This window comes from Mustela nigripes, chromosome 18 (genome assembly GCF_022355385.1).
Source record: "Mustela nigripes isolate SB6536 chromosome 18, MUSNIG.SB6536, whole genome shotgun sequence".
Lineage (NCBI taxonomy): Eukaryota > Metazoa > Chordata > Mammalia > Carnivora > Mustelidae > Mustela > Mustela nigripes.
In genome coordinates, this window is record NC_081574.1 from 2,702,709 (window position 1) to 2,715,801 (window position 13,093).

The following is a 13,093-nucleotide window of genomic DNA, read 5'->3' on the forward strand; positions in this document are numbered from 1 at the left end:
TAAATAAATATTCCAAGCACCATGATAGGAATCAGAAAATTCAGCACTGTGAATGATATAAGTTTTCCTTAAATCGATTTATGGATATAATGTGATTCTAATCAAAGTCCTACAAATTTATTTTGTAGACTGTAACAAATCTTTCTAAACTAAATATGGAAATGCAAAAGGACAAGATAGTTCTAGCAATCTACATTACAAAGACCAAGATGGAGGATTATAACACTGGTTATCAAGACTTACTACAAATAATTAAGTAATTAAGATAGAAAAATACCTCCAGATCTATATATCTATATAGATCTGGTTAATGATAAAGATTGCATTGTAACATGCAATGAAGAAAGACTGACTTTTTAACAAATGGCCAATTTAATTTCACCGATGACTACAGCAACAATAATAAAATACTTGAATATTTTTCATACATACATGAAAATCAATTCAAGTTGGAACAGAGACATAATGTGGAAAGTAAAATAAATCTGCAAGAAAACCTCAGATAATATTTTTATAATTTTGGAGATGCAGAATTTCTTAATCTGGACTCCCAAATACTAACAGCTCCAAAAAGCATCTGACATAACACAATTTAAATATATGTAAGAAACCCACTAATTATAAAAGAAAAATGAATAAAAAATAAAATTGAGTCATGGAAATTAAGAACCTGTGTTTATCAGAAGACATTATGATACCAAAAGACTGACCATAGAGTATAAAGGTAAGTGTTAAACCTATAATTAGCCTATAATGCATTCAGGATATATAAAAACTATACACACATCAATAAGTAAAAGAGGCAATCTGATCCAGGAAAATAAAAAGGGCAAAAGACTTCAACTGGCAATTCATAAAAGATGATATTCCAAGGGCCAATCAGAGAATGCAAATTAAGACGTGATCAGAAAGATGCAAATTAAAACTACACACTCACCAGAATGACTAAAATGAAAAAAATAAGTCAATGCCACAGGTGGTTGGAAGGTGGAGAGCCTGGAAACCTCACGTGTCTGGAATGGGGGTAGGTAGGACCACTCCGGAAGGTCATTCGGTGGAATCTACCAAGGGCTGAGCATAGAACTCACCATTACTTAGACATTCTAGCCCCAGGTATGATCCAAAAGAAAAACATGCGTGCGCTCACCGAATAGTACATGAAAGCATAGACAACATGACAGCCCAAACCAGACAAAACAACCCACACGTCCATCAACACCAAGGATGAATAAGTAAGTGATGGTGTATTCATGTGATGGCGTAATCAAGCTCTGTCAGTGGGAGCGAAGTTTGCAGAAATGAAGATACCATACCAATCCCACTGCATAATTCTATTTTATACAACGTCCAAATTAGGCCAGACCATCTGAAGGCCACAGTGATCATCCTTGAGGATGAATGATTCACATGGAGCTCAAAGGGCACATGCTGTGTCTTGGCGAGTCTATTTCTCTATCTGGTTGCTGGTTACACAAGGTGCTATTGTGTGGACAAGCCATACACTGGTAGTTTGTGTCCTTCTAGGCATATGCGTTGATGAGAAGCTTCCACAGACAACCAACCAACCAGGCACCTTGGTGCTGTGATATTCGGCAATTTGGAAAATGTCTGATGACTTCAACAATAAATACAATATAACAAAATTTAAATACAAATAAATTCACAGTCATTTAAAATAAAAGAAATACTAAAGGTCAATATGCCAGACACTACACCACTAGGCAGGGAACATTTAAAAATCAAATAAAATATAGTATCATCCCAAAAGAACTCATACTTATTTCAGACACAGGTACATGAGAAAACAAAAAAGCCATACACACTGCAATGCACAGAATCACAAGTGTCCACAGTTACAAATAAAGCTTTCGGTCAGCATAGAGGGACATGTGTCCAACTGTGTCTCAAGATGTCTCTGAGGGGTCTTGTCAGGCAGAGAGAAGGAAGGAAGGAAATTCAAGTAAAGACAGAGGGACAGAAATGAGGAAGCAAATAAATACCTAAATACGTCAAAACTGTCAAAAAATAAAATCTGCAAATACATACAACAAATAAAATGTTGTAGAGACTTTTTTTTTTTTTTTTGGCCTGACACATTGACAAAGATTAAAAGACTTTGCTGGGTTTCGGTGAAAATGTGGAGACTTCCTTTTCATACACTGTTGGAGGTGATATCTACTCTTTTTATTTTATCTCTTTTTATTTGTTTTAAAAACAATTTTGTAATGGCCATCAAAACTTAGATGAGCACACACACTTCATGGCGGATTACAGGGGAAACTCTACAATAACCCAATAATCCAACAGGGTGTGGTTTAAACAAAAGCTAGCACATCCAGCCAATGCAATGTCATGCAGTGACATGAGAGAATACGTTGGAATCTAGGAAGGACCTAAGACTCTACCTACATTTATTATCCCAAAAAATGCTCAGAATACTATGTGACACGATACTATTTTTGTAAAAATAATTTAATAAATAGATAAATGAATAGAATTTTATATATTCATTTTTGCATACAGACCTATAGAAATACAGATAAAATTTCCAACTGTAGTTATTTCACACCTAGGATGACAGAAAACTGCTTTTCAGGCTTCTTATTTTTCTGTAACACTTTTCTAATAGTTCAAAAATAAGGGAAAAACACATACTTCGAATAGTATGTCAATGGACTTTAATTTATTCTGCATATACTAAGCAGACAAAATAATTTTTTTTTAAAGATTTTTATTTATTTGTTAGAGAGAGAGAGAGATACAGAGCGCAAGCACAGGCAGACAGAGTGGCAGGCTAGAGGCAGAGGGAGAAGCAGGCTCCCTGCCAAGCAAGGAGCCCGATGTGGGACTCGATCCCAGGACGCTGGGATCATGACCTGAGCCGAAGGCAGCTGCTTAACCAACTGAGCCACCCAGGCATCCCGCAGACAAAATAATTTTTTAAGTGGACAGGTGAAATGATCAGTTTTGTATCACAGAAAGATTTGTAATAATATATGTAAAAATGTTTCCACCGTTTGAGCCAGCAAAAACTTCTGTGGTTGTTGTTTCTAAGGTATTAATTACAAATAAAAGCAAAGGTTTACTTGTAATACTATTTGGTGTATGATTATATACAATATTGAAAATTAGAAATAATATAAATAACCAACAAGAGAGACAATATTTAACAACTATAGAATATGCTTAGTTACATGTAAGATATGTGTCCATGTGTCAACAATTATGTATGTTATAGGGATAACGGAAGACTTTTTTTTTATTTACAATTTTCAAAATGTCTTTGTATGTCTTCATTTTTCAGCCATAATAAACTAATATTGTTAATAAAGAAAATGAAAATGTTCCCTAGAATGAGAACAGTGGACTAGAGAAAGCCTTTGCAAGATGGTCAGTTAACAGGCCCCATGCATTACAAGGGTCTGGACAAGGGGAGTAGTGGCAATTGTGGGTCGGTAAGTGCTATCTGGGAGCTTCAGTCATGGAACTAAGGAGATGTGAGGGTCACAGGAGTGTGGGTGGGAGAGAAGCTTGTGATACGAAGAGTTTTGTCTTCCATCCTTGGATACAGGGTTATGACGTTAGCACAGACTACACGTCTGAAGGAAGGTTGCTATCGGACAGAAATGCTGAGTTCAGAGAAGAAACTAGGTTATTTTTGGATGGGGTAAAAAGAGCGGAAGCTCTGTGGAGGAGCTGACATTGTAACGGGTCCTACTAGATGGGAAGAAAGTGGGATGAGGCGACAAGGAGTGACGGGGAGTGCGGAGGTCAGAGACAGCTGGGATGCGGGACTGACACACACATGAGTAGTGAGAGAGAAGTTTGTAAAGGCACAGTAAGCCGAATCAAAGAGGGTATTACCGCTCTGGTTAAGGAGCTTATGTGAGCTGATCATGGGGGGGGCGTTTGAGAGACTGGGGAGAGTTAGCCATGGTTTGGAAAAGGTCAGCTGGGAGGAGATTGCAATGAGAAAGGTGATGGCAGGTTAAGTGAGGAACTGGAAGTGGCAGACAAGAGAGGAGGATAAACAAGCGGAGAGACGACAAGGCTTGACCTATATGCAGCTGCCATTTTCTCAGTGCTGATTATGGAGACATTCGGTGTGATTACCAGAGGAATGCTGTGGGACATCTACTGACACCTTGGATTTTCTATTTGGGGAAATAATGAGCCCAAGGAAGGAGAAACAGGGAAGAGCAGAAGATCATATTGAAAATCAGAATCCCCAGCCAGCGGGAGGAAGGTGGATCTGAGAGGAATCGGGAATACCGAAGCAGGAATTGTAACAGCAGGAATGACAGTAGTAAAGGCAGATGTTGAGGTGTCTAGAGTCTATCGGTGGGGAGTGCTCACTTCTGAAGCAGTGGGAAAACCAGTGTTTCCACTGTCAACTCCTCCAAAATTCCATCTACGTTCAACTCGAATTTGAAGTGGGACCACTTGTCTTCTTTTTTTTTTCCCCCATACCTTCTTCTTTTTTTGGCCAATGCCCTTCTTCATGATCTATTGATGTAAAATGTCAAGTGGATTTCTCATGGGTTGCAACACAGCATGCATTGCTGTCTGTGCATGACCTGAAGAGCAGATGCTCGGTGCCTGACTCCCCAGGGACTTTGACGGAAGACCTGGTCAGCCAGCGATCGTGATGTGCCTCTGTGATTTGTGTAGTGATACGGGAACAAAGAGGAAAAAGAGAAGTCTGTCCTTGACACAATTCTTCCAGTCAGTCCAAACATTTCTACTGGAATTTCAATTGTGTTGTTAAAGTTAATTAAATAATTAATCATTTAATTAATAATTAAATGGTGTTAATTAAATAATCACATCTGAAATTGGGTGTATCAGGATCCTGCAAAAGGAGGCGTGCCTGCAGCTCTCCTGCCTCTAACTTTCTGTCTCCTGAGCGGCTGGGGAGGTGCACTAGCTCAATGGCTGTCCCCATGGCCCCACACCAAGGACTGGAAGACAGCCCGAGACATGGGAGTCTTGGCAGTGTGACCATTCTCTTCCCTTTTGCTGGAGGCAATTCTCTTGGCTGGTCATTTCCTCACATTATCTCCAAAAGTTAGCTGTGACTTTGGTGTTCTAAACAAGGGAGAAGAAGTTGCAGACGTTTTGTTTCTGGCCTCATATGCTTCACTGCCATCATCAAAAGGCTTCCGACTTGGGTTTCTAGCCTGTTTGCTAAGCAAAGCTCAACACTGAGATTGAACATAAATGTCTAATGAATAGAGGCTATTGGCTTACCATTTTCCTCTTGACTCTATTTCTCATGGAGAGCTTAAAGTCTGGTCAAAAATAAATTAAAATATCCCCAGATTTCAAAGCTAGATCTCACTGTACTCTTTCCACCGCCCAACACGACCAGGAAACAACTCTAAGACACACCAAGGTAAGATGAGGACCACCATCCCTCATTTCACTTTCTGTAAAAGTCCGCACAGGGCCAGTTGTGACAAACTTGATAAAATTTTGATGTACGTCTGATGTTTCTAATAGTGCATGAGCTTTTCTAAAAGAATTCCCCTCAACTACACCTCTAAATGCAATTTCCTGTGAATGATTAGGAACAGAAATACTTTCAAAGTGAGTTTTCCAGACAATTACACTTGCAGAAAACCAATTAAAACCAAGGAACAATATACACATGTGATTATGTAAAATGTGGCCTCCGCTGTTGCTTGCTGAAGACGTTTATAGCACTGTTACCTTTATTATATAAATTATAGCTGTGCTCCGCAATGAAATACAGGAAGTCTCTTAGAGAAATGTTTACATAGAACACTAAATGTGGCTAAATTTACTACAATGTCTTGTGATTAGACTTTTAATTAAATTTGGCTCAGGTAACTGCTTTATCAAATATATGTTAAAATTACAAACCTCTCCCAGACCCAAGTGCCCTATAACAACAACTATTTAGGGTTCTTCTATTACCTTGAACAAAAAGTTATAGCAATATGCAATCAGAAATTGCTCTGGGCTCCAGTGGAATCAGAATAGGCCCAGCGAGAATTGGCCCTGAGGTGTATAGAAACCATCCCTTTTATAATTTCTGGGGTCCTGCTGCTTACTCGTTCTTTGAGAGTGAAAAACACTTACATTGAAAGAATCATAGTCTGAATGCATAATAATGAATTCCATTTATATTAAGAATTTTCTAATACTTAAATTAATCCCTGGGCTCATGTTTCTATAACTGGTGTTTTCTTCATTATCAAGTAAATGGTGTAGTTAATATTGGCTATGTTACCACTGGAAAAACGAAGACTTCGTGACGAGCCAACCAATATCAAAGCTAAGACCAGACCCTATTTTTCTGAGTATTATTGGTACTATGTTAAGCCTACCATTGAACCTCATGTACTTCTAGGTTGTTTTTTTTTTTTAAGTACCACACTAACAATAATACATATTTTCTTAATGAAGGCAATTACCAAAAACATTTCAAGACAAAGTTGAGTAAATTAACTACAAATACTGATGCTTCTTTCTTCACTCCCTACTTAGGAAGGGCTTCGTGGCTTAAATCAGAAAGATCTGTTTACAAACGTGGCAAGACTAGTTATCATATGAGAAAGACAGGGAAGAGACCTATGACATTCCCAGAACAGACTGAGTATCCAAGGTCTTTTTCTTCCCCCTAGAATACTAATGGTTGCACTTCAAAGCCAGTTCGTGACGTGAAAGGTGCACATTTTTTATTACTTCAAGTCATTCTTTATTACTCTCTTTTCTCTTTCCTTATTAAAATGTTAATGAAGTATTAGATTCACCGGCAAAGAATGAATTCTTCCCTTGGGTTGCATTTAGGAGAATAATGCTCACTTTATTTCTCAGGAAACGAGACACAAAAGAACTTGTAAAAAGATACAGAAATTTGAAATCCTCCGAAAAGAAAATATATTCTGTTTATGTGAAGTTAACTTGTCAATTCAAAGAATTCCTGGAAGTTCTAAAAATAAAAACTAGTGTAGCAGATTTTATAATACTCAGATCAAGCATACAGGAATTCAAGGCTAAAAACTAATCTTTAGTTTTATTTAGTTCAATGGAAAAATCACTGCATTGATTTCCATAAAGAATACAATTTTAAATTGTTACCTTATTTTTGTCCCAATAGATCAATAATTACCTAATTAATCATTTATCTTAATTAAGAGTACAAATTTATTTATCTATTTTTTAAAAGGAATTTATTTACTTATTTACTTTAGTGAGAGAGAGAGAGAGCGTGCGAGGGCTCAGGCTGGGGGAGGGGGAGGGATAAGCAGACTCTTTGCTGAGCACAGGCGCCAAGACCTTAGCTAAAATCAACACTTAGATGCTCAAAAGACTGAGCTACCCAAGCACCCCAAGGACACAAATATATTTTCAAATTAGTTATTATAAAATAAGACGTTGTGTTATATACATGACTTGGGTTGCTTCTCTTGTTCCTCTTAACTAATAAGAATCATTTTTCTTCAGGTATGTAACTGGGAATAGCCCGTGCCATGTTAGCTTAGACTGCAAGATGTTCCTGTCGTGACATGAAAGAGAGCAGGTCAGAGGACCAAAGTCACATGAAGGGGACAGAGTGTCGTGGGACACAATACGCATGTCCCCTTGGCTTTCCTTCCATGTCAGTGAACTAAGTTACAAAGTCGCAGTATGGTGGGGGTATGTGTGTTTCCCAGACATTGCTAAGGTGGCTAGCGTGACTTTTGTGAATAAGGACAAAGCTCAGTAGTTCGTCGATCCATCCATCCATTCACTGCCCCGGGAAGAGGTTGCTGGGTTGGACCTCCCACTTGCTCCCACTGCGCGTGTTTGAGGGCGAATTGGCCATTGTGTCTCTCACGGGCATAATGGCACGTAGGTGGACAGAAAGTATCAGGGACCTGAGGATTAGCACTGTTGGGTTGAGACAGAACTTTTAAACAATAAATTTTGTACAGATATTTCAGAGCAACTACAACAAAAGGGAAAAACTAATGAAGATAGAAAAACGATTTGACGAGGCACTGCAAAGGACTGTATGCCCTCTTCTAGCTCGTCAAGAACTATAATTAAGAAACAACTTAATCTGAAATTACTCTTTGATTTATGTGCTGTGGTTTTTGCCACAGCCTTCTGACTAGAACATGGAAAATTACTTAAAAAGATTACTTTTTGCTGGTTTATTCATTGGTATAAAACATTTACTGGAGTAACTGAGAGCCATCCTTTGAAATACAACTTTCTTTAGAAATGTTTGCACAATTTCCTGTGCTTTTTAAATGATCTTCCTTTACACGTGCAACTTTAGATTGAAATGCTTTCTTGGTCCACCTCCAACCTCCTTCCTGTGTTACACATGCCGTCTATCTCCATCCCCGCATGCATGCCCCTTTCTGGTGCATTTGTTTTTCTTTCCAGTAGGGGATGGAGTATATGTCTTCGAACCTTATCTTGCCTGCTGATGAGGTTTGTTTGATTTTTGGTTTTGGGGGGTTTGTTTTTTTTTTAGTTTTGTTTTTGTTTTTGGAAAATGGCACATTAGTAAATGAATGCAAGCCCAGGCTTGAAAATTCTGTCATCTTTTGCTGCCAACAACCTTCCACTATGAATAGTTTGCTAAAGGAACAGAAGCCTGGTCTGAAGACGCCCAAGCATTCCTGACCGCCCAGCTGAGGTCTGCACACCCGAATGAGGCCGTCCTGGACCCTCACCCTGACAAGCCTGCCCCGGCCAGCCCTGTGCAGGCAGTACACACAGTCATGGCAGATAAAGAACTGCTTTCTGCAACTACGCTTTGGGGGCCAGTTTGTTATGCAGCAAAAGCTAACTGATACATTTAATTTATTTCTCTCTTTTTTATTATTGGCTTAATAGCAGTTCTTAGAGTAATTCCAAAGGAAATAAATGAGCTAATAAAAAAATTTTTGCATACCTTTGCATGCTTTTCTTGGACTCAGATGTGAAACCCATCATGGATAATAATAGAGGTGCTATTACCTCCACTACAAAATATAGAAGACATTCCCGTGTTCTAAAGTCCTCGAAAGCAAAATAGCACAGGTACCTGATGGTCTTCCCTGGGTCTGCCTCTATGATCCAGGTGCAGTGGAGGTTGTTGTCATAGGGGGCCGGGTAGCCGGGAGACAGGATCCGCCCAGAGGTGGCCGCGTGGATCTGGCCACCACACTCGGCTGTAAGAGATGCAGACCCTTGAGAAGACTTACTCCAGGCCCCACAGGCTTCACTTTAGCTATTTTAAAATCGAAACCCCAAACCCTCACATCCACATTATACACCTAGCCCCCCCGCAAAAAAAAAAAAAAAAAAAAAAAAAAAACAGACTCGTGTGTCTCCATCATCCTTTTCCTGTCCTTGTTCCCCAGCACTGTCCTGATGGGAGACACGGCCCCGTCTGCAATTCAAGTTGAGACTATAAAACAATGAAACACTCGTGTTATAATTCTCATAGTTCCGTGCATACAGTCTCAGTAAAATAGGACCAGGAAATCTTTCTTTCATACATAAAGAAAAAGCCAGAAAAAAACCATGTACATCTTGGAAGAAAGATCCTGAGCTGGAGAGGGCGCAGAAGCATCCTGCCCTCTTCCAAAGCACCCGGAGTTCTAGCCCTTAGGTGTGCATTTGTGTCCTGTTGCAAGCCGGCCGCCCAACTCACCGACGCAGGAAGGCAGCGGTTTGTCCCACACTCTGCGGTCACCACTGAGGCAGGTCAGCGTGTCGCTGCCGTGCATGGCGTAGCCTGGGTTACAGCTGTACAGAACCACAGTGTCAGTAAAGTGGCCTTCGTCTCGGATCCTATAGCCATAGTTAGGGACTCCTGGATCCTCACACTTTACTAGGTCAAAACCTATGAGAAAGGAGGGGAGAGACTGAGTGGAAGTAACTGTAGTAAGAAACCAGTGAAGACAAAAATTGAGGTCGTCGAGTACCCCTCGAAGCGTGGGAAGAAGAAGGTTGTGAATTCAAAAAGGGAAAAGCCGCATGTGGGTCTCGACTGGGTTTTTTGTCTTTGCGAACCACGTGTTGTTTCATGAGCCTGGATCATTCCCTTTGTTCTTATCGACTTGCGTAGCGGTGAGAGTCCCGAGCTGTCCTCCACTAACCCACTTGGCCTGCTGGTGTGCTGGGTTCTTCGGTAAGCCTCGGGCGCTTCTCTCACGGAGCTGCGTTTCCTGCCTCTGCAGCCGCTCTCTGTGAAGCCCAAACCATCCAGAAGGAGGGACCCACCCCGTGCCCCAGGACACTCAGCAGAGTCCTTGCCACGAGCACGCACCCTAGCTTACAGTCACGAGCTACCCACCTTCACACCGACTCCCCTAACTCGCCAAGATCTCGAGGTTCCTAGGAAATTAAAAAGTTGTTCCCGGGGACAGAAGACGGGCGTGTGAGTTTCCACCTGCCACACTCCTACGGCGCACAGGGAAGGGGCCGAGCGGGCAGCTGACGCCATGCGTGATGGAAATCCCAGAAACGAATCACTATACTGACTTCCTCAGACTTAGCTCTTAAATGCAAAGGAATAGATGACAGAAATGAAGATTTAGCTTCAGCAGAACCGTATATTGCTTTTATGTGAAGCAATATTTTAAGGCCATCTGTGGAGACAGTCTTACACTAACATTTCTCTCCTCACATCCTGATGCAAATTTTGGCCCTTCTAGAGTGGAACTGGAAACCTGATGTACCATATGGTCTGTTTACATTTATTTCCGCCTAACTTTGACTTCTTCTGTTCTGAAAGAAAGAAAGGAAGATAGAAAGAAAAGGAAAGAAAAGAGAAAATAAAAGAACATGATTTTGGGGGGAAATATGCCTCTCAGATTTGCATTTGGAGATGGCTTCCATGGGAGACAATATAGCTATAAACTTACAATATAATTCCACCTTGATATTCTCTGCGTATTCAAGATGGAATTCTGGGACTTTGTATAGGAGAGAGAAAAAGACATGTGGTCATTTGCACTCAGTTGCTAGGACAAGTGTCTTTCCTACAACTTTCTCTCTATAAAGTGTTAATCTTTACCAACTATGCCTTTACAAAAATTCTGGTCAATTTAAGAAATGCAAATAACTTTAATTCAGGATGCCCAGAAAGGAAGAACACAAGAGTCTACCAACGCCAGTGCAAAACAAAGGGCTATTTTCAATCACCACGGAGGGGAGGCAGGCCTTAGGGGGAAGGGTCTCAGGCTTGTGCAGGTTTTGACTACTCTAGTCTGACCACAGAGTGCCAACACTCCTGGCTGAAGGTAAGACGGTAAGCTGCTGAATTTGTGTCTGACGGACAGCCGTCAGATGTAAGTGTCACCAAGGGCCTTACCGATGCATTAGCCTGAGCTTCTCTTTCTACAAAAGGAAAAAAGAGAAAAGAAACCTAAATCTTTGTTATTGGCTTATTTAGTTCTTGGGTTCTCAGTGAGGGCATCTGAGCAACGCATCAAGGCAAAGCTGCTGGGGTATGGGGAACTGGGAAGCCCAGCTTGCCCGACCTGGACCAAAGCCACCGGCGAGGAGGCAAGAGCTTCCACTGGTCACACCTGAGGAGGTCCCCACTCATCTTAGAGGCAACTTCTCAAAATGTTTTACTATTTTGAAGTCACATTAAGTATCTGACATACTTGAAATTGGAACAGTTTCAGTAGACATGCAACTGAAAACATTCAGAAGACAAACAAAATCCAGGCATACAAATTATAAAGAAGAACCAGGTACCTATCCCAACGGTTCATACCCTTGTGACAGGGTGCTGGGCAAGTTAAGAAAGCTGTATGAGCAAAACAGCCTTAAATTCTAACGCACGGTGCGGGGCTTACCCACGAAGAGCAAGGTCTGTGTGAGACAGCAGGCCCTGAGAGTCAGTGAGGACCTGCTGTCCCCAAAAATCCACACCTCGTGTGGCACAAACTTCTGATTTGTCAAGGAGCACCAGAAATGTGGATTTTTTTTATTTTTTTTAGTTTATAATAATGATCGTTGAACAAATAAATATTCTGTAAGTGGAGATGCCTAAAATCCCAAATCAGATTATTAAAATCAGATGTGAACAACACAAAGAACTAGATGATTTTATTGCCTTTTGGTGAAGGCTTTCATGAATGGCAAAAAGTTGGCAAATTCCACCTAATTCTTCTAAACTTAGCTTTGAAACACACACATCTTCTGGGCGCAATTAAGGCCTGGACAAAGAAATGGTCCAGTGTGTCCAAGACTCTTCCATTCTGACAACACGTTGTTTTTGGGTTACGTAGAAGGGTTTTGTTATAAAAGATATTCCCTGATGGAGATGTATATCTATGCTGATAAAGTAATTAGAGGACAAAAGTATTAGAGGAAAAAAAAAAAGAAAACAAAGAGTTACCAACAAAAACTTTAGTTGGATTGGAGGTTTTAGAGAAATATTTGTTTAATAGCTTTTTCTATCATTTAATGTTGATTTTTTTAAAACCACATTCTGTCATACAGACAAGGTAAGCCAAGTTATCTCTGATAGGATATTCTTTCCAAAATTAGTGGTCTCTCTTTCTTATGATGCCTTCTATCATTTTTTTAAAAGTTTACTAAAGTCTTCAATGGCATCATGACACTTAGTATTTAGAAAAAATTTCTACACTTGATTCCTAAATGCCCAGAGCCTCCAGGCCAACCCAATTTCATTATATGAAATGTATTCCTTGTCTCTATCATAAAGTTGAAAGGTATTTAGATCATCCCATTTTCCGATCTTCCTTTCACTGAAGAGAACTTTGTTCCTGCAAAGCTGCTCACATGATGTAATAATTCATTTCCAGTTATGGACGGAACCATAGACATTTATTCCTGGAGGAAACAGTGAAAGTGCTATTGATTAATATCTTTAAAGAAATATAAAAAGATCAGAAACCCCAAATTTCTCTTCCAGTTTGGTGTGGAACTCTGTCTAATCACAAGCAACAGAGACAGTCCTGCTCTCCTGTTCCTCTCCACACATCAAACGGGATTCATTTTGACTAAGTTTTGCTCACTTTGGGGTGAAGAAGTCCTATCACTGTCTCCTAAACATTTCAATATTGCTTTCTAACATGGTGAAATAAGTTCATTGATGTGTAAC

At 40.1% G+C, this 13,093-nt stretch overlaps 1 protein-coding gene across 1 annotated transcript in view; it reads right to left on the reverse strand.

Annotated features, from left to right (window-relative positions):
* Nucleotides 1-13,093, reverse strand: part of CSMD1 (CUB and Sushi multiple domains 1) — a 1,942,714-nt gene that overhangs the window by 298,088 nt on the left and 1,631,533 nt on the right. The window contains exons 24-25 of the mRNA XM_059384481.1: nucleotides 9,662-9,853; nucleotides 9,050-9,176 (exon numbers count right to left, since the gene is read on the reverse strand). Of these exons, the coding sequence (XP_059240464.1) occupies nucleotides 9,050-9,176; nucleotides 9,662-9,853 (319 nt within the window). The remainder of the gene's footprint in view (nucleotides 1-9,049; nucleotides 9,177-9,661; nucleotides 9,854-13,093) is intronic.